Source organism: Choloepus didactylus, chromosome 17 (assembly GCF_015220235.1).
Source record: "Choloepus didactylus isolate mChoDid1 chromosome 17, mChoDid1.pri, whole genome shotgun sequence".
Lineage (NCBI taxonomy): Eukaryota > Metazoa > Chordata > Mammalia > Pilosa > Megalonychidae > Choloepus > Choloepus didactylus.
Window position 1 is genome coordinate 48,142,434 of NC_051323.1, and position 21,777 is coordinate 48,164,210.

Sequence of the window (21,777 nt, forward strand, 5' to 3'; positions counted from 1 at the left end):
TAGGTCTTTCATAAGAGATGGGAAATTTTCAGTAATTATTTCCTCCATTATTTTTTCTGCTCCTTTTCCTTTCTCTTCTCCTTCTGGGACACCCATGACATGGACATTCATGTGCTTCATGTTGTCATTCAGTTCCCTGAGACGTGTCTCATATTTTTCCATTCTTTTCCCTATCTGTTCTTTTGTGTGTAGGATTTCAGGTGTTTTGTTCTCAAGTTCGTGAATCTTTTCTTCTGCCTCTTTGCATCTGCTGTAGTATACCTCCATTGTGTTTTTCATCTCTTGTATTGTGCCTTTTATTCCCATAAGTTCTGCCAATTGTTTTTTTCAAACTTACAAGTTCTTCTTTATGTTCACCCAATGTCTTCTTTATATCCTTCATCTGTTTTGCCATATCTTCCCTCAACTTGTTGATTTGATTTTTTGTTGATTTAGATTTGTTCAATTAATAATTAGTTGTTTCCATTCCTCTATCTCTGTTGAAGTGTATGTTTGTTTCTTTCACTGGGCCATATCTTCATTTTTCCTTATATGATTAGTAATTTTTTGTTGTTTAGGCATCTAGTTTCCTTGATTACCCCAATCAGATTTTCCCAGACCAGATGGGCCCAGGTCTCAGGAGGAGATTGTATTCAGTATCAGGTTTCCCTGAGGGTGAGACCCAGCAGGTTGTGAGACTTTGCTCTGAGGCCTAAAGACTCTGTGCTTTTCCTATCCTGCCTAGCAGGTGGCACTCGTCAGCCCACAGCTCCCCACTAGTGTAAAGAGGCGTGATCCTTTTCATTCTCAGTGGACCCTGTCCTGGTCAGGTTGGCCAAAGGTGTCAGAAGCCAAGCTTAAGTTGTTTCTTCCCCCCACCCCCCAAAGTCCTGGGGTCTGAATTCTCTGAGGAAGGGCAGCCACTTGAGCTGGGCCCCACCCCCCTTTCCTTAGGGAAGATATACCCTTTATGGAGTTATCTTCTACACTTGAATTCCTCCTTTGTCTCTCTGACACTGTTGACTCTACCCTTGCCTGGGTCAGTGCTGACAACTGAAAATCACTGAACTGAAACTTTCTCTAATGGTCTACTTCCAGATGAGAGAATAAATAAATGGAAAAAGAGAGAAAGCCCCTTTTCAAAGCCAGTCCCCAACCCACAGTTTTGCCAGTCGACCATTGTTGGTACCTGGTTCTCTGTGCCCCTTTTCTTGGGACACAGCCATTTTCCAGTATTCTGAGCTCAGCTGTCTCCAAAAGCCTCTGTTTTTAAGTGTTTATGAATCTTTTTTTCTGTCAGCCCTGTCTCCTCTCTGCTAGGAGGAACCTCAGGTTCCTTACCTGCTTGCTCCGGGTTTTTCTATGCTAGTAGTTTGTATTCAGTAGTTCAAATTTGTTAATTAAAACTGAAGTTGGAGCTTGGTTGAGCTACATTCCCTTGCTCCCGGCAGGGATTGCTTCTTTCTCCCACAGTGAAGTTTTGCAACTAAGCCTGCAGTGCCAGTGGGGGAGGGGCCCTGGCTCCACAGTTTGGGGAGCTTTACATACAGTTCTATGCTGTGATCTCAGCCATTCCACCCAATCAAGGCTGATGTATGATATGTATTCAGTCATAGATGTCCCCCAACAGTTGTTCCAGACTGTTTTCTAGTTGATCCTGGCTATTTAGTGGTTGCTCTAGAAGACTAACTAAATTCCACACCTCTTTATACCGCCATCTTGTCCTGCCTTCCTTTGTCTTCTTAATATCCTTTATCTATTTAGCCATATTTTCCTTTGTCTCCTTGAATTGGTTTAGGAGATTTGCTTGAATATGTTTGATTAGTTGTTCCTCTGACTTTTAATTTGTTCCTTTGGGCCATATCTTTCTGTTTCTTAATACAGCTGGCAATTTTTTACTAATATCTGGGCATCTGGTTATCTTGATGAGATTCTTCTGAAAGTTGATTTCTCTCTCTTGTCTAGGATTTTGTTGTTGATTGGGTTTGTGTTAAGGCTTTTCTTTGACCTTTGGTTCATCAGTATTTCTCAGCCAAAACCAGGCCAGGGACTCATGCTGAGGGCACAGGCTAGTTCCAAAGGGCCCTGAGGACAGGATCAGGAAAGACACCCCAAAGCCTTTATTTCAGCTTCCCAAGGTTACATTTTCCTGGCCTGCCAGTAGATGGTGTTCTTCGGCAACGTACTCCCCACACCTCTAAGAATGCAGGGCGTTTTTAGCCCTCTGTTGACTCGTGTTGGGTGTCTAAACTCACCGACTAATAGCTGGCTCAGTACTGGGCTGCATTCCCCTCTGTTCTTGGGAAGGAGCTTCTGTGACTCTTGAAGTCCACAGCAGCCTGCCAGGCAGGGCTGCCCTACCCAAGCTGCTTCATTCATGGGTGGGGGGTGGGTGTCAGGAGCCTTGGCCACATGAGTTATTCAGTTTTTCACCGTAGTTTCTCAGTCTGTTAATCCCAGTCTTCCCTGGATGCTATGCAGTACTTCCCTGGTCTCTGCAGTCCCAGAACAGTTGTTTTGAACCATTTTTGCCTGTCCATTAGCTGTTATGGGGAGAGGAGTGAGCCCTGCAACTCCCTATTCTGCCATTTTCCCAAAAGTCACTTTAATTCTTTTTTAATAGCTTAGTTTGGATATGTTGTAATTTTAAAAATTATTCCCTTGTAATGGACTTAGATTGTTTCTAGTGTTTGACACTACCACAGAAAAAAATACTGCAATAAATGTGTACATATGTCCTCATGTATATATATATATATATATTTTTTTTTTTTTTGCCTTAATGGATAGGACCTAAGAAAGATTGCTATGTCACAGGATATGTGTATTCTTTATTTTAATAAGTACTGCCATATCACTTTCCAAAAGAAGTTCCTTAATACCAACAATTCAGAATTCTACCAGCACCCATGAGAGTACCCGTAGCCCTGGATGTTCAAGGTTACTGGACATTATAATACTTTGTAGTTTTGGCCCAGTTGGTGTATGAGAAATGGTGTCTCATTGTATAACTTGCATCTCCCTAACTCTAAAGCAGGGTTAAAACATATTTTGTGTGCTAATTGGCCATTTCGATTCCCTCTCCTGTCAAATACCATTTTAAATCCTTTGTCTATTTTCTACTGTGTCATATGCTTTTTCTTATCAATATGTAATATACATTTGTTTATAAGCATATGAATTTTTGTCATGTGTACTTTTAAGTTAAAAAAAAAAAAGAACAAACCAAAAAACCTTGATGTAGAGAGATAAGAGAAGGGTGTAAGGACAGTATCCTGGGAGTCACTGGAAGGAATCAGTGAAGGAAACGAAACGGCTTATCTGAAGAAAAGTGACAAGAGTGAGAACTAGTAAAACCTCAAACCTAAGGGAGAAGTTTTATGAAAGGGAATTGTAGTTAGTGTTGAAAACTACAGAGATGTAGGAGAGATAGGCCTAAAAAAAGAGAAGGAATTTATTTTGGAACTGGGAAAGACATTGAGTAGCTCTAAGAAAAGAGAATCTTGATTTTTTTTTCTTTTTTTTTTTCTAAAGATTTTTTTTCTTTTTTTTTTTCTAAAGACTAACGTAAAATTATATACTCTGTTATCATTCATCTATTCTTTAAGGTTATTTGTACCCATGTTTAGACAGGTACATTAAGAATATTGGAAAATTGAATAGCTTATTTTTTGAAACTGCCAAGCTAGGTACTCTGCTTTTCTCTTGATTTAAATACTCTTGGTCATTTTCTTATTTTGTTAGCATCTTTTTAGTTTTCATTTTTGTTTGTTTGTTTGTTTTTTGATGAAGATGTTTGAAGTTCATGTAACCAGCAATGAATTAATACCTAGAATGTTTAAAAAAAAATCCAGTTAATCCATAAATAAAATAATTCATTCAGTGAATGGTTAAAAATATGATAATCCATTCATAGAAGAAGAAATCTGAAAGACATATGAAATATGCTTTTTCACTAGGAATATAGGTAATACAAATTAAAATAAAGAAATATTATTTTAGAACCACCAAATTGAAAAGTCAATAAATCTCTAATGACATCAGATATTGGCAAGGGTAATGAGAAACAAAGACTCTTAAACAGTACTGGTGGGACTGTAAATTGAAACAGCCAAAATAGGAGAGCAGTTTGTCTTAAATACATGTATGTCCCAGGATCCAGAAATTCCATTTCTAGGTTTCTACCCTAGAGAATCTCTGAAGGGCATGCATATAAGAATGTTCATGGCAGTACTGTCTAAGTTTTCTAAATTTGTAAGCAACCATATTAGAGTAAGGTATAAACTGAATTATTTGTATTAGGAACATTATGCAGCATGTTAAATGAATAAAGTAGAGCCACATGAATAAAGTACAAACATGAGTTAAGCCTAAAACTTAATGTTGACTGAAAAAAGCAAGTTGCAAAAGAATTAGAACAATGTTAGATTATTTGCATGCAATCAAGAAATAGAGAATCATTTATATATTTTTCATGAATAAAATTTGTGTGGAAAAATACACAATGAATTCAGGATGGTGGTTATATCTGAGGTGGAAGGGAGGGAGTAATGGATTGAGTTGGCAGGTTTTTGGTATATTTAATTTTTTATAAATGCAGAATCTCAATGCCCTGACACAAACATGGCAAAATGTTAATATCTGTTAAATCTGTGTTAGATATATGACATTAGTTTCTGTAGTTTATAGTAGGGATCAAATATGTAATTTAAAATAAAAATTTAAAGTACATGTTTAGCCAAGTTTATTTTTTACATTCTGTTTTTGCCTCCATTTTCTGTTCTGTTCTTAAAATTTACTATTTATGACTGATAAATACTGCCAAATTGTTCTCCATAATAGTCATATCAATTTATATTGCTGTGATCAGTGTCATTTTATTTATACATTTGCCAGTTTGATTTTTTTTTAAAAAAAAATCTTTTCCAACTTGATGCCTCATTGTTTTAATAGACTTGTGAAGTTATTGGTTATCGGTATTTCTTCATTTTCGTGACCTTTGCTTTTATTTCAACTGGTATATTTATCTTTTTTTATTGCATTTTTAAATTGTGAACTTTAACATGTATACATGACAGTGATAACTTTCAAAGTATGACTTTGTCAATCTTGTTGATCTTCTCAAAGAACCAACTTTTGCTTTTATTTATTCTCTCTGTTGTTTTTTTTGTTTTCCATATCATTTATTCCTGCTTTAATCCTTGTAATTTCTTTTCTTCTTACTTTAGAATTAGTTTGCTGGTCATTTGCTAGCTTCTTCAGTTGTTCTATTAGTTCTTTCTTCCTTTTTAATATGCATATAGAGCTATAAATTTCCCCCTCAATACTGCCTTCGCTGCATCTCAAAAGTTTTGACATGTTGTGTTCTCGTTTTCATTTGTCTCTAGATATTTAGCAGTTTTTTTTGCAATTTTTTCTTTGACCCACTGATTATTTAGGAGTGTATTGTTTAACTGCCAGATATTTGTGAATGTTCTAGATCTTTGATGGTTATTGACTTCTAGTTGCATTCTATTATGGCCAGAGAATGCTTTGAATAATTTCAATCTTTTTAAATTTATTAAGGCATGTTTTATGCCCCAACATATGATCAATCCTGGAGAAAGTTCCATGAGCACTAGAGAACATATATCCTAGTAATTTGGGATGTAATACTGAATGTATGTCTGTTAAGTCTAATTTGTCTATCACATTGTTTAGGTTCTTAATTTACTTATTGGCCCTCTGTCTATGGGAGAGAGTGGTGTATTGAAGTCTCTCACGATTATTGTGGAAACATCTATTGCTTCCTTCAGTTTTGCCAATGTTTGTCTCATGTACTATGGAACACCTTGATTGGGTGCATAAACATTTATGGTTGTTATTTCTTTGGTGAATTGTCTCTTTTATTAATATATAGTGTCCTTCTGTGTCTCTTATGATATCCTTGCATTTAAAGTCTATTTTATCTGATACTAGTATTGCTACCCCTGCTTTCTTTTGGCTGTAGCTTGCATGGAATATTTTTTTTCATCCTTTCACTTTCAGTCTCTCTGTGTCGTTGGGTCTAAGATGAGTCTCTTGTAAACAACATATTGATAGTTCATATTTTTTAATCCATTTGCCAATCTACATCTTTTATTGGAGAGTCGAATCCATTCACCCACAATGTTATTACTGTGAAGGCAGTTCTTAAATCAGCTATCTTATCCTTTGGTTTTTATTTGTCAGATCTATATTTTCTCACCCCTCTCTATTTCCTTTAAGTTACCCTTACTAATACTCTTCAGTTCTGTGCCCTTCTCCAGGCCCTTCTCTCCTGTCTTTCTTTCTCAGCTGGTAGAGCTCCCTTTAGTATTTCTTGTAGGGAAAGTCTGTTGTTGACAGATTCTCTCAGCATTTGTTTGTCTGTGAAAATTTTAAGCTCCCCTCAATTTTGAAGGAGAGCTTTGCTGGATAAAGAATTCTTGGCTGGCAATTTTTCTCTTTTAGAATTTTAAATATGTCATATCACTGCCTTCTCACCTCCATGGTGACCGCTGAGTAGTCAGTACTTAGTCTTATGTTGTTTCCCTTCTTTATGGTGAATCACTTCTCTCTTTTGCTGCTTTCAGAACTTGCTCCTTCTCTTCAGCCTTTGGCAGTCTGATCAGAATATGTCTCAGAGTGGGCTTATTTGGATTTATTCTATTTGGAGTTTGTTGGGCATTTTTGATTTGCATATTTATGTCATTTAGAAGGGTTGGGAAGTTTTCTCCAACAGTGTCTTCCAATACCCTTCCCAGCCTTTTACTCTTCTCTTCACTTGCTGGAACACCAGTGATTCATATATTTTGTGCTTCATGTTCTCCATCATTTCCCTGAGGTCTATTTCAAATTTTTAGATTTTTTTTCACCATTCGTTCTTTTGTGCTTTCACATTCCATTGACTTGTCTTCAGGTTCGCTAATTCATTCCTCTGCCTCTTCAAATCTGCTGTTATGTGTCTCAAGAATATTTTTAATTTGATCAATGGTATCTTTTATTTCCATAAGATCCACTATTTTTTTATTTACTCTTGCAAATTCTTCTTTATGCTCTTCTAGGGTCTTCTTCATGTCCTGTATATCCTGAGCCATGACGTTGATGTTTGTGTGTACTTCTTTGATTAATTGGTCCAAGTTCTATGTCTCCTCTTGCTTTTTAATTTGGACGTTTGGGTTGTCCACATCTTCTGGTTTCTTCATATGCTTTATAATTTTCTGTTGCTTTTGGCCTCTTGGCATTTGCTTATCTTAATAGGGTTCTTTTAGGATATGCAGGATTATTTGAACATTTATCTATAATTTGGCAGATTGTTTGAATGTTTGTCTATAGATTGGCAGAGCTACAGCTTGGTGGGGTGTACTTTTCCTTTCCTACCAGCAGATGGGGCTCTTGAGCCACCTGTTACCATCAAGTGAGTTCTCCCTGACTTCATTTGTGCCGAGTGGGGGTCCAAACCATGTGAAAGTCCAATCAGCGCACAAGTTTTCTCTGTGCCCTGGGGACTGCCAGTTCTGTGGGTAGGGGGTGTGCCCTGCACAGTGTGGCAGGGAGTCCACTCCAGGACACTGTGGTCCCGGCCGTTCCCAGGTGCTGCAGAGTTGCACATCTCAGATGCCCCATAGTTAGCTGTCTGCCACGCACCCACGAGTCCCTGGGATTGGAGCAGGTCTCCTGGCTCTTCCATGCGGTACTCCTGCCTCTAGGCTGTGCATACCACGGGCTTCTGTGGGGGAAGAGTGGACTCCACCACAAGCCTGCCGAATCCCGAATTCCCTCAAGGATGCTCTCGGCTGCGGGGCTGTGCAGGGTTGTCTCCCCAGCGAACTGCAAAGATGGCTACATGGGGCATGGAAAGCTGCCCTCTTCCATGCTATCTGCCTGCCCCAGCTGCCAGTCCCTGGCACAGGGGCTCTTGGCCATGGGTCTGTGAAGGGTTATCACCCAAGCCAAGTGCTGAGGAGGGTGCCTGGGGCATGGAAGGCTGCTCCCCTCCGGCTGCTCCCTCCGCACTCTTCCACTGGCTCCAACTGCCCTTTCCCCAGCAGCATTCTGGGCCAAACACTCACCGGTTTTAAACACAGTCTCTTGGCTTCTCCAAATGCACACTCACTATGGGTGTAGAAGTCTGTGCCTAGCTGATGGAACCTTGGAACTGCTGTTCTGGAGCTCTTTAAGTCCTTTATCTAGTGTTTTTCACAGAGGAGAATTTTGCTCTGTGTCTTGTAATCTGCCATCTTCCTGGAAGCCTTTTTTTTTTTTTTTCCCTCGATATAATATTGAGTTGTTATCAAATTAAATTAAATTCTTAATTGATTCCTGGGTTTTAAAATAGCCAAATATCAATACATTGTTCAAATGTGTTTAACAAAGAGCCCATTAGTTGGGAATCTCCAGTGTTTGGACAGTTGCAAATCCTTCTTTGTTCTTGCTATAGTCTTTATAAAAACACATTTAAATTAGTTCCTTCAAGGAAAGTTTTAAAATATGTAGATTCTAAAGCTATATTTTATTGATGACTTTTTTCTTATTGAAGATGTAGTAAAGTTTCAGAATGTAATTTGACATCATCCATAAGACTGTAATCATAACTTGAAGCATTTGTGATTTAGAAGTGATTTATTTCTTTCCTTCCCACCTCAAAAACTACTAGACATTTACAACATAATCAGTGTAATTCCAGTTCATCATCTCAGTATTAATGTAGCCAAGCTATTCTTTAATTCGATGCTGAATAAGATAGAACATATATTTTAAAATCCTTTTGCAGTACATTCAGTACAGTTATTGAAATGGTTCCCTGTCAGGTGCTTCTCAAGTTTCTTGTGGTACTCTGGCAGCTTTAGAATTGGCTACATGATTAGGAGAAAACTGAGTACTGATTGGCATTGAGTCACAGGTTAACCGTATCATAGCCAGTAGAGTCCATGTTAACCACCTGCTACTCCCATAAGGAATAGCATGCAAGAGCGTTTCAGAATGTTACTTCTTGATAAGAAGAATTATTCGTAGTTGCCAGTAGTCTAAGAAGTTACAGAGCATTATGAGATATCGTATCACTTCATTACTATGAGTATAGCGTAAAGGATGTTTGAATTTGTATTTCAATGTTGAATTGCAGTTTTTGGAATTATTTTTATTACAGCCAGCCCACTAGTGGTAGGTTTAAGATCTGAGAGGCAGGAATTTTTAGCACATGGTCTGTAACCTGTTTTGGCATAGATTAATTTTTTGTGATATCCCACAATATTTTTTGAGAAATCAACAATGTTTTCCTCACATCTTTTAAGAGTAGTGTTTAACTGGCAAGCTAGTGTTTCTGTAAATTGAAATGCTCAAGAAATGGTAATTTAATACCAGTCAAGTGTAATACTTTCTTAAAGTGTTAACATACCTAGGCAAAGTCACCCTTAGAAGTTCAGTCTTTCTTAATTAGGGTGAGATTATTCAAGATTATTAGGGGCTTTTTATTACTAAACTTTTAAAAAATGGCTATTAATGAGGCTATTTTACAGGGACTTTAGATCTGACTGATCAAGTTAGTGAAATGTTCTGTAAATTCAGGATGAGAAGCTGTTTAGTATGAATATGACTTTTTCTTTTCCCCTAACAATAGCACCAGCTAAACAAAGTTTAAATGAGAAAACAGAGCATTAAAATATATATAATTTATATGTTTATATAAATATATATAATTTATATACTAAAGTATTTTTTATATAACTGAAAACTGTAGCATTGAGCCATTTCTAAGAGACAAAATGCCACTGAGTTGTTTGAAAACTTGACTGCATATCAAAAAGAAATGTTATCTAAGAATTGGAAGTGAGGCATGTAAAGTATTTGTAGTACATAGAAAAAGAGTTCTGTGGTATAAGGAGAAATTCTCTCACCCGAAGGAATCAGTTTGAATATGGCAAGGTTGGAGTCTGTCCCACTGATGCCTACTGTATGTTGAAAAACAATCAAATTTCTGATCCTGATAATCTTAGGACCACAGATGCTAGCCCTGTTGAATTCACCACATTAAATGCCACAGTATAAGGTCCTCTTTTCAATCATCTGATGAAGCTCCCATTGATGACATCCTGTCCTTGCCAAAATTGGGAGATGGAGTGATGTGATGTGTTTGCTGTTTATTCCATCCTAATCATTGTAGAAAACAAACCATAGGCTCTGGATAGACACATAAAGAGGAAGTGAGAAGTTACTGGCTTTTATATCTTGGCATCTTATGTACCATGGTACAAGTTTGTTTTGATCCACAGAAATTCTTGTAGTCTCTTAATTTTTCTGCCCTCAAATGTGTGTGCTAAACTGTTTGCTGGGTAGTCACAGGTATGCAGAATGATTTGTGGAAGCTTCCTACTGTATTGTTTCCTGAGTTAGTACCATATTCTTGATAAGATTTTTGTTTTTCTTTTTTGAAAGGAAGTTTGGTATGTCTATTTTGCTCTGCCTTAGATTTATATGAAGTAAAATATGTTGTGGTTTTTTTAAACCAAAATTTAATAGAAAATGGAAATTGAAGCATGTGAATGTGAGCTCTCAGAGATAATGCAGAAATGTTACACAAAGAGAAAGAAATTTGAGGGGGAAGATCTGAAAGAATAGGAGGAATATAAACCTTTAAGGTAAGAAGAAGAGAATATGTGTTAATAAAGGTTAAGACCCTGAGCTTTTAAATAGAACTCATCCAAATCAGTGTTCTACATTTTATTATGTTTCACTGGTCATATCATCATGGGCACTTAACATTTAAATATCTCAGTTTTCTAATCTTTACAATGGAGAGAGAAAAATAGCTAAGTGGCTCTTGTTAAGATACTATATTCTAAATGCTTAACACAGTGCTTTGGATATAGCAAAGAATTCATAAATGGTAGCTATCTTTATTCTTATGAAATTGTGGAAAAGGTCTATCATTGAGATGGAAACACAAGAAACTAAGGGATGGGAAGGTGTGGGAAATGGTAGATGGGGACACAGGTAGGAGGGAGAGGTCTTAACTGTATACATTTTTATAATGTTTGGCTTTTGACCATATGGAAAACTAAAAAAACTAAAAGATTCCTCTTAAAAAAAGACAAGGGGATATATAAAAAATGGATTGGAAGTTTTAGAGGGCTTGTTGACCTGGTGCTTCACTCTAGCGTTCTCGGAGTGGCCGGGTGAGATCACCAGTGTCAGTATTTTGGGTCTTTCCTTTTAGGATGTTGACATTCCCTACTGAAAACTCTTTTGGAAACTGCATGAAGAGGGAGTGCTAGGGACCCCTGGGGTTAGCATTTAATGCCTCTTGTTACTTAATTCTCCATAATTGTCCAGGGACATTTTGTTTTATGCTCTCTAGAGAAGAAACCTTCAGATAATCTGCTGAGGTGGGAGAGGGGCAGGATCTCAACTGTGGAGCCGAAGGAGGCACAGGGATCTAGACATGTACTTGTTTTAGATTCTTTTCCTTTGGTAATGTAGATCCTGGGTCCTTTGAGGATTCTGTTGTATAAGTTGATTTGGTCACATATTTCCCCAGTGACATCTTGTGGTTTGAAATTCTCTTTTCTGTGAATCAGATGCTTCATTTTTCTGTGACTCAGTCTATTTGCTTTTAACTTGTAATATTTATTTCCAGTTATCTGTACTCCCATTTATGTTATATCTCATTAAAAAAATCTTTTTGTTGAAGTTGGGTATTGGGAAGGAGCAAATTTAGATGCAAATTTGTCAGTTTATTATCTGCACTCAGCTAAACCAGAGAACCCCTGAGCACATTTCAAACTACTTTGTTCCTCAATTTCTTCATCTTTATAATGGCTCTGATAATTGTATTTAACTCAGAGATACTGTGACCATTAAATAAGCTAAAATAAAGTGCTTATAAGAATGCTAAATAACATTTGTGGTTGCTTGGAAAATACTGACTCCTATTAGTGTATGCCAAGGGCTAGGAATCCTGGATAATATATGAACAGAAAACTGCTTGCCCTATGGAGTTCATAGTCTGTGGGAGACCAGAAGATAGCTGCAAAGTAGTCATGATAAGGGAATTCTGAATGGGTAGAGAAGGCAGTACTATTATTCTGCTAAGGTTGGGGGAGCGATGACCAGGGCAAGATGTGCAGAGAAGGTGCTGAGTTTGACCAGGGGAAGGTAGGGTATTCAGGCAGAGGGCATAGCATGTGCAGAGGCATTGAGGCTGAGAGAACATTATTGCATTTGGGGACCTGCAGGTAGATTAATACACTAATAACCAAGGGAACCATGAAATGATGGTAAGAAATAAAGCCAAAACATAGCCTGGGGCTTTTCATGAAGGGACTCATTCTAAGTTATGAAGTCTGGGCCTTGAGTGATGCTTTGAGCCATTGAAAGGTTTACCTGGATAAAGAAAAGATTGACAGTGGATATTAGAAAGGGGGAAGAAGGGTGCAGACAAGGATAGATAGAGGAACAGGATAGCATTAAGAAATTATTAACAATTTGAAGGATCCTCTGAGTTGCCTTTTAAGTGCTCAAGGGATTTACAGGTAAAGATACTCTACTGAGCCTTTCTAAGCTTGCTTCCTCATCTGTGAAACAGACATTAAATATCTACATGCAAGATTGTCTTAAGACTAAAAAATACTATGCACTTAGATCTGGGTACAGAGGATCATTATTAAGATCAGGTAGCTCATTTCTTTTTATTGCTGAATACTATTTAATTGTATGAAATTGTCACAGTTTATCCATTCACCTATTAAGGACATCTTGATTACTTCCATTTTTTGGCAATTATGAATAAAGCTGCCATAAACATCGGTGTGCAAGTTTATGTGTGGACATATGTATTCAACTCATTTGGGTAAATACCTAGGAGTTGATTGTTGAATTGATGCTTTTTTAAAAACTAATATATTAATTTTTATTTTGAATTACTTATACAATTACAGGAAGTTGCAAAGATAGTTACATAGAGGCCCCATATCCCTTCCCCCAATGGCTACAGCTTATGTAACCATAATACAATATCAGAACCAGTTGCAGGGTGTATGGCTTTGTCATTTTATCATGTGTAGATTCATGTAATCACTACTGCAATGAAGGTACAGAACTATTCCACCACCACAAATATCCCCCTCATGACCTCCCTTTATAATCACATCCATCCCTCTCCCCCCAACATCCCTAACACATGGCAACCACTCATTTGGTCTCCGTCTCTATAATTTTGTCATCTTGTGAATGTTATATAAATGTAATCATATAGTGTGTGATCTTTTGAGATTGATTTTTATTCATTCAGCACAATGCTCCTGAAATCCATCCAGGTTATTGTGTGTCTTATATATTTTCTTTCCTGTGTTTTTAAAGTAAAGATAAGCACCCTGTTAACTCACTATATCAAAATTAGTCTACCCCAAACTGTGCAACTCCAAGTTTAAAAAGGCCTATGAATTTTTGTGCATTGTAAATATATTAAAACATACAGTTTTCTTAAATTATACATTTGAATTACGCATACTTGATTATCAATCTTAAGCTGCAGCTTGGAAACAGTACCAGACTGGTATTCATTGATTATCCTGTTTTGTAAATGGTAAATTTTGGGTCATCTGTTCTTTTTGCTTTCCTTTTCTTTTGAAATAATTTTAAATTTACAAAAATTACAAGAATAGTACAGAGAATTCCTATATACCCATTAACCAGATTTACCAATTTTTAGCACTTTTACATCATTATTCATTCCTTCCTCCATCTATCTATCGATCTATATATAGATAGTTTATATGGATGTATGTAGGCAACTAACTGCACACACACAAATATACATACACATATACATAGATCTATAACATTTTTTATGAACCATTTGAGCTTAACTAGTATATATCATACTATCATACCTATTATGTTCCAAAGAACATGGATATTATTATACACAACCACATTATGGTTACCAAATTCAGGAAATTTAACATTGATGGAATATTTTTATCTGATATAGTCCATATTCCAATTATGCCAATTATATCTTTTTCAGCATTTAACCCCTTTCCTGTACAGATTTCAGTTCCGGGATCGTTGTTATAGTCATTTCTTTTTAATTTTCTTTAGTCTAGAACAGTTCTTCAGCCTTTGTCTTTTATGATATTAACATTTGATGAATACAAGCTGGTTATTTTATAGAATGTTTCTCAAAGTAGTTCTCCATGTTTAGCTTCAGATTGTGTATACTCAGTTGGAATGCTCTCTTCTCAGGGACTTGCATTTAAAGGTACACAGTGTACATTAGCATCTCAATAGTGATGTTAAGTTTGATCACCCTGTCAGGGTGTTGTTTGATTTCTCCATTATATAGTTTGTAGTTACTGTTTTTCTTGTTACAGTAGTAAGCAGTCTGTGGGCACACACTTTGAAACCGTGGAATAGCTTGCTCTTTATCAAGTGTGGACACCTAGATTTATGAGTGATTCTTGACAGTTCTTCCCCAAACCAATCTTTGTTTTGATGGTTCAGAAATTCAGCCTGATTCTGGAAACATTTATTTATTTATTTTAAGGCTTTGATTGGTACACATTACATAATATAATTGCTAGTGCATTTTTAAAATGTTTTTTAAACTTCTTTTTTGTGTGTGTTTTTTTTTTTTTTTTAAATCCTCTGCTGCCCTCTGCAGGTCTATGAATATAAATCTTTGGAGCAAAGTAAGTTCTAATATTGCGAATCATAAGGTGATGGTGATATATAAAAAGCCATTAAGAGGAAAAGTTATAATAAATTTGCACATTTATGGTCTATTATTTTAAGTTAATGAATTGTATGTATGCCTCTATATGTGAGCAATATGCAGACCAACTTTAAACTGCTACCTTTTTAAGAAATTAACTGATTTTGTATAGGAGGTACAACTATCTTTATGTCGAATTATAAGAAAGATTTGCATCTTACTAAAATCAGAATGTCCATTATTGACTGAGATTCCAAATTTAAATAATTTTTAAAATCCAAATTTCATTTCTAATTTTACTGTTGCTTCCATTCATTCTATATCATCAATTCTATTATATGACAGGGATATTTATATTTAGAAATAATTTTTTGGCTAGACTGATTTTCATTGGTTTATTCACTAAATGCGTCTGTTCAAAATTTGGTTTTAATGTGGCTGTCTTAAATCTAATGTACAACTACAACTTCAGTTAAAACTTATTGTTTGTTGGTTAAAAACAGCTTGTAGGTGAGGATTGTTTTGTTTCGTTTTTAAATTGCCATTAAATAAAGCATAATTTTAATGGTGGGGTGAAGTGAGATATGGTCAATTTTGCCTAAGTTCCCATAATAGCAAACAAATAATAGTAGAAGTAAACACAGTTTTGGGTTGTTAGCACTTCTAATATGTGTCAGGCATTGTTTTAAGAGCTGATTTGCCTAGTTGTAAAATACACATAAAGTAGTTAAGAATCCTAACCTATATTGCATTCAAAAACAGCTGCTGTTCTCATTATTTTCAGCATGAGGATATGTAGTCAAGAGTCTGTTTAAAAGTTACTTGGAATCATAGGATTTTTTTTTTTTTTCAGTGTGTTTATATTATCATTTGAAATATACTTAGATTTTTTTGTATCCCATTTTAAGGTTTTTCCATCATCCTAGTGAATGTTATCTATTATCCATCTATCTGTCTTTCAGGATGTAAAACATTAGCGTGGTGCCAAAAGTCAGTACTATAGGTTTTATAATCATTTTTATCATAAAATATATATTCAGATTTTTTTTAAATTAAAATTTCACTATTAGATTTAATGTTGACAAATAAGTGTTGTATACCTCTTTGCTTTAAAATGATATATAAACAAATCAGTTTAGAGGCTTTCTTAATGACATTTCATAAAACATTGCAGTTTATCTACAGCACTGGTGTTGTTTTTGTTTTTAAAAGACAAACCTATTATTTAAAAACAAAACAATTTCCTTGGTGGGTGGGGGTGGTATTGAATTACTGTGATAAAGAATAATACCTTACTGGGAGAGGTTTTGTTATTTCAAGAATTCAATTTCAGATTGTATTTGTTCTTGTTTGCTTCTCTTGCTGCAATGCACGAATTTTCTCTTACCAGATAACAGAACTGTTGTACAAGGATGAACGTTATTGCCAGGAGCCTTCAGGAACAGGTAGCCTTTCAATTTTGATAATGTAACTTATCCACAAATCCATTCCTTTGTGTAATGATGTTTAGAAGGATTATAGCAGTAAACATTTTCATTTTGAAAGTGAAATTTGAAAACGTTTAGTTATATATCTTTATGTTGATAACAGTAGTGTTTTGTGATCTATGAGATGTTTGGTTTTATTATAATTTTTTTTTAATTAGAGAAGTTGTAGGTTTACAGGAAAATCGTGCATAAATTATAGAGTTCCCATATACCACCTTATTATTAATGCCTTGCATTAATGTGGTACATTTGTTGCAATCAATGAAAGAACACTTTTGTAATTTAATATTAACCATAGTCCATGGTTTACATCAGGGTTTACTATGTTGTACAGTCCTATGGTATTTGCTTTTTTTAAAAAAAGTGTTATTCTAATAACATATACAACCTAAAATTTCCCCTTTTTATCCACATTCAAATATATAACACAGTGCTGTTAATTACATTCACAAATGTTGTGCTACTATCACCACCATCCATTATCAAAACACTTCTGTCAACCCAAATAGAAACTCTGTACAATTTAAGCATTGGGATATAAATCTTTATGTTGACAGTCACAACATTTTGTGATCCGTGAGATGTTTGATTTTATTTTTGTTTTTTTTTTAAAAAGAGTTGCAAGGGTTTTTTCTTTTCATATATTGAGGAAATGTTCCTTATAGATCTATGGAAATAGGCTTAAAAATCAATAATTCTTAGTGTTTATGTGATTTTATTGTTTTCCAGGGTATAGTTAATTTTAAACATAAAAGTAGTAGAGAGGTCTTGTGGATTTTTCCCACTTAAATATAATTTATTATCCAAAATACAGTATTTTGATATTTAACAGTTTTCATTTTTTCATAAAATAGAGCCTAGAGTATGTGGTTTTTTCAAAGAGGTGCCCTTCTTGAAAGTTCAGATTTCCTTTCTTAGGTGTTGGTTCAGGGCCCTATAGATTTTACACTTGAATACATAGGAAAATTATTGTTACAAAGCATCTTTGTTAATCTTGGTTTTTTCATTGGCTAATAGGCAGTTCTCAACAGGATTACTGTATCTGCTTATTAAAATTATTTAACTTTCTATACTCAACATTCAACAATTCCTTCTAATTTTATGTTTCTCTAAATATTGTTCAGGGAAAAATTAGTCCAGAAATGTGTACAAGGCATTATTTGTTCTCACCACTTGCAATTTGGACAGGAAAGGAGTAAGGCCTTGGATAGGACCAGTCCTGTCACAGAGTGGTAGAAAAAAAATAGATTGAAGTAAGATTTAGTGCTGAAAAGCTGTCACTCGGCTTGAAAATAATTAATATTCCTTTCAGTCACCAGTTAGATATGTGCTCCCAAACCACATAATCTCTATGCTTCAGTGATCATTGTTGCCATTTCAGAGCCTCTCATCAGGGTGACATCTCACACCAAAATGATTTCTTATAAATTAATCTTGATAACATGACAGTCTCAGTAATTTTAGTGGAATGCTTTCTCTTGTATTTTTCCACAGAAACTGTTGGCTATTTTCTTTATAACTTGATTGACAGCATGAGTGACTTAGAGGTACAGGCCAAGGAGGAGCATTTGAGACAATACTTCCATCAGCTGAAGCATATGGTACCATTTCATTTTTTGCTATATAATGCCTGTCCTGCCTGACATGTATCTATTAAATTTGAAATTGCTGCTTTTAAGTACAACCAGACCACTTCTCAGTGACATGCAAGAGTTGGAGACTTAAATTATGTCTGAGATAATTTTTGTTAGACAAATTTCAGTTTAGTTGTCTAAAACTTGATGTTTTTTTCCTCCCTTCCTTTCATACAGAATGTTAAAATTCCTGAAAATATCTATAGAGGCATTCGTAATCTATTGGATAGCTATCATGTTCCTGAATTGATAAAGGTGTGTCTGAAATAATCAACTTTTTAAAATGCTTAATTTATATAATTAAAAACATGTTAAAATTTTATTTAAATTTGATGCTTTGGCTCAAAACAGGTATTTAAATAGGCATTAAAACAAGGCTTTTCATTGATTGTTGAAATATGTATATGTATCGAAGTGTACATTTAAACCATTAATTATAATAGTTTATAAAGCATGAACAGGATTTCTGTAAAATTTTGAAAAGATGGAAAAATTGCAGTGAGTTCTAGGGTTTCTTTTTGATATTTTGTATTATATTTTCTCATGTGTTTTCTAATTCTGTGCTAATTTAAATCCCAATTTTAGGATGTTAGTATTTTGGTTGAAAGAGAGAAGACAGACTCTCAAAAAGTAAGTCGGCTTTTGAGTAGATTCTGTATGCAATTATCACCACATTTAATGAAAATTCTAGACTGTATCCTTATAAAACCTAACATTTTTATCGTCTTGAATCATCTTGTATACCCCACCAGAAAAATCAATGTCTCTTAAGACATTTGCATCCTGGATAGCTTTTTTGACATTTATGCAAGTAGCAGGGAAGGTCAGTTTAAAGAAAAGAGTGAAAAAGTAGTGCATTTTCTATTCGTGGTACATTTCTTCTTTTTTTTCTTTTCATTTCTGTAGACTTTGCAACATACGTCATCTGATTTAGAGGCTATGCTTGAAAAACTAAAAGCTGAAAATCAACCTATAGGAGATGTTCTAAAGCAATTCATAGTAGCACTTTGTTCAGAACAGGTAACATTTGTTTAAATATGTCAAACATTGCTATTACTGTTTAAAAATTCTTTATAGAAAACGTTAAGCAAAAGCCAAATATAATATTTGTGAATTTTGCTATTGATTATTATAAGTCATGCCTGTGAAGGATGCAATTAAATGAAAGGTTAACTAATTTCTGTTACACCTTGAATGGCATGTTTTCGGGTTGCTCTAGTTTGTTTACAATAATCTGCAAAGTGAATGATAGTAACAACCGTGATAGGTTTATCATACATGCCAAATGTCCTTTCAAGCCATGGCTCCGGTCTCTTATATCTAGATTGTCAAGCAACTGATACATGCAGTAGTCATTTGCAAGTCAAATATTACTAGGTTGTTAATGCAGGGATTGAAATTCCATTTTCCTGCTGGAAAAAAAGCTCTTTCTGAGATAAAGGGTCTCTTGCCTTTTTTCAGCAGGCGTCCAGCTGTACTTTGTGTTCATTTTAGTGTGTGACTGCAATTTGTGGGCTATCAGTAGACTTTTTTTTCAGTTTCTAGATCAGTATGATTTGGTCATATGCTTGTGGTTTTAAAAGAAAATATGACTGACTTTAAGATTATAACAGTACTGCAGAACTCTAAAATATTTCTTCACATTATTTGACTATTACAGTAGATTGTGAGGAACTTTGAAATGATTTATATTTCTGCATATGGAGATTGGACTGTGAATAGAGGTGAATATTTAACCTGGAAGTCTTTTTTTAAAATACAGTATACAACGCTAACATGAAATATGGCATAAATATGGCCTAGTTTGCATTACTGGTAACAAATCTTTTATTATTAAACACTATATATAGCTGACTTATCTGCTTTTGAAAAGGTGAATAAAAATATTGAGGAACAGGTCAAGTTCAGAACATGAGGCCATTTATTTTTAAAGTACTATGAGATTTTTCTAAACTTTGAACATTAAAACTAAAAATTTGACATTTTTATGTTTATATTCATTAATTTCTTCCTTTTTTTGCTTTTTACCTTCATTTTAGAATATGCAAAAAGCCCTTGAAGTAAAAGCAAAATATGAATCGGACATGGTTCCTGGTGGCTATGCAGCTTTAATAAATTTGTGCTGTCGACATGATAATGCAGAAGATGCTTTGAACCTGAAACAAGAATTGTGAGTACCCTGGCACTGAAACAAGTCATAGAGATTTATACTGATATATAGTCCTTGATGGATCAAGTAGATTGAATATTACTGCCTTACATAAGGTAATAAAAAAAAATCTTTTGTTCTTGGTGTTTTTGAAATTTCATAAAATGAGGCTGTTTGATTAATTATGGTTTGTTTTCAACAAGATATTTTTAAGTATGATAAAAAATTCCAGTATTTAAAGCCAAAGTCTCTCCTCCCACCACACGCTAGTTATATAACTGCATATTACAACCATGTTGATGACTTCTATAAGACTTGTTAACTATTTCCCTTCTACATTGTAGTATAAACAAAATTCTGTTCATTTCTCAGGTATCTTTGGTTTCCTATCCTGATAGATTTATCAAATTAATATGTTTTTTGATATTTCAGTGTTCATGATGAAGTTAGAATCATCTGAAGTCAAGGAACTTCATTAGTATTGTTTGTAGATAAAGTGGTACAATATATATGTAACATTAGGTTTTTACTTCTTTTGTCACTTTGAATAAATTACATGTGAATTCATGTATGCCTTCAGTAATAAGTCTCAACTGAAGTGTAGGGGCCAATGCGGAAACAGTTTAAACCTTCTTTGCATTTGTGAAAAGTGATAAAATGAATATTGCAGTCCTTTTCACAGTTTTTTTGACTTTTAACATATAAATGTGGCTTTAATTTTAGTGACCGATTAGATTCATCTGCTGTCCTTGACACCAACAAGTATGTAGGCCTCGTAAAAGTATTGGGAAAACATGGCAAGCTCCAAGGTAAGCCTTGGCATATCAAGGAAATATGTGATGCAAGTATCTTGCCACTGAAATAACATTGAATTGATATTAATGGTATATCATGTCCTGCAAAGTGCTTGAACACTTTGCATACAAATTTGCATGTGAATCCAACCAGAGCTGCATGGACATTGTAGGCCATTAGTTTTAATGGATTGGCAAGCTTGTCATTTACATTTGCACAGCTCAGTGCTTTTTGCATTTCTACAGCTAGTTTTTATTAGCATTGCTGTTTGGATTGAGTTTGAAGATCATGACTTATGGCACAATTTGCTTATGTGCCTGGATAATGGCTTTGTTTTTGCTTAAGAAGGTCTGAAGGCTAAGCATAAAGCCTATAAACATAACCTTATATATAAGAATCTGAATTTTGTAGTAGTCCTTAACTTTTAATAACATTAACAAAATGTATACTTTAATAAGTTTTTACTTAGATGCTCTTGGGAAAAGCATAGCTGATTATATTGCTGATTTGCATCACTTAATTTTCTCGTGATAATGCTAAACCTAATATTAATTACAGTTGATAATATATTCTTACTGTTTGCTTGTTACTTTCTGATTTGGCTTCATTTTGAAACCTCTTTTTTAGCCCTCCCCTCTTCTTTTTATTCCTAGAGAGGATTATTTTAATTTTATTATAGTGGAAAATGTATGGGGAAATAATTGATTTCAATATTGATTTTTTTCCTAGAAAGCCTTTCTGATACAGAAAACTCTAAGGAACAACCTGTTGTTGTTGTTTTTTTATTAAGTCACTTTTTGTAAAACAGTCAAAACATTTTGTCTGTGCAATAATTATGAACAACATTATAAAAATGCACTTATTCCATATCCTAAAATGTTTGTTTCTGCCTTCCTAATGAAGCTTAATGAACCTAATGTATTAACATGCAGTCTTTTGGAAAGCTTTCATTGGCTCTGCTTGGCTAATTAGTATCGACATAGCAAACAGGCCCTATCGGTATCAGACCATTAGTCTGGC

At 34.8% G+C, this 21,777-nt stretch overlaps 1 protein-coding gene across 2 annotated transcripts in view; it reads left to right on the forward strand.

Annotated features, from left to right (window-relative positions):
- The window catches only part of LRPPRC (leucine rich pentatricopeptide repeat containing), a 105,137-nt gene that overhangs the window by 34,255 nt on the left and 49,105 nt on the right, over positions 1-21,777 (forward strand). For both annotated transcript variants that reach the window (XM_037806558.1, XM_037806559.1), the window contains exons 15-22: positions 14,642-14,669; positions 16,083-16,137; positions 17,674-17,780; positions 17,991-18,068; positions 18,399-18,443; positions 18,720-18,833; positions 19,853-19,983; positions 20,686-20,771. In XM_037806558.1, coding sequence (XP_037662486.1) covers positions 14,642-14,669; positions 16,083-16,137; positions 17,674-17,780; positions 17,991-18,068; positions 18,399-18,443; positions 18,720-18,833; positions 19,853-19,983; positions 20,686-20,771 — 644 coding nt within the window. The remainder of the gene's footprint in view (positions 1-14,641; positions 14,670-16,082; positions 16,138-17,673; positions 17,781-17,990; positions 18,069-18,398; positions 18,444-18,719; positions 18,834-19,852; positions 19,984-20,685; positions 20,772-21,777) is intronic.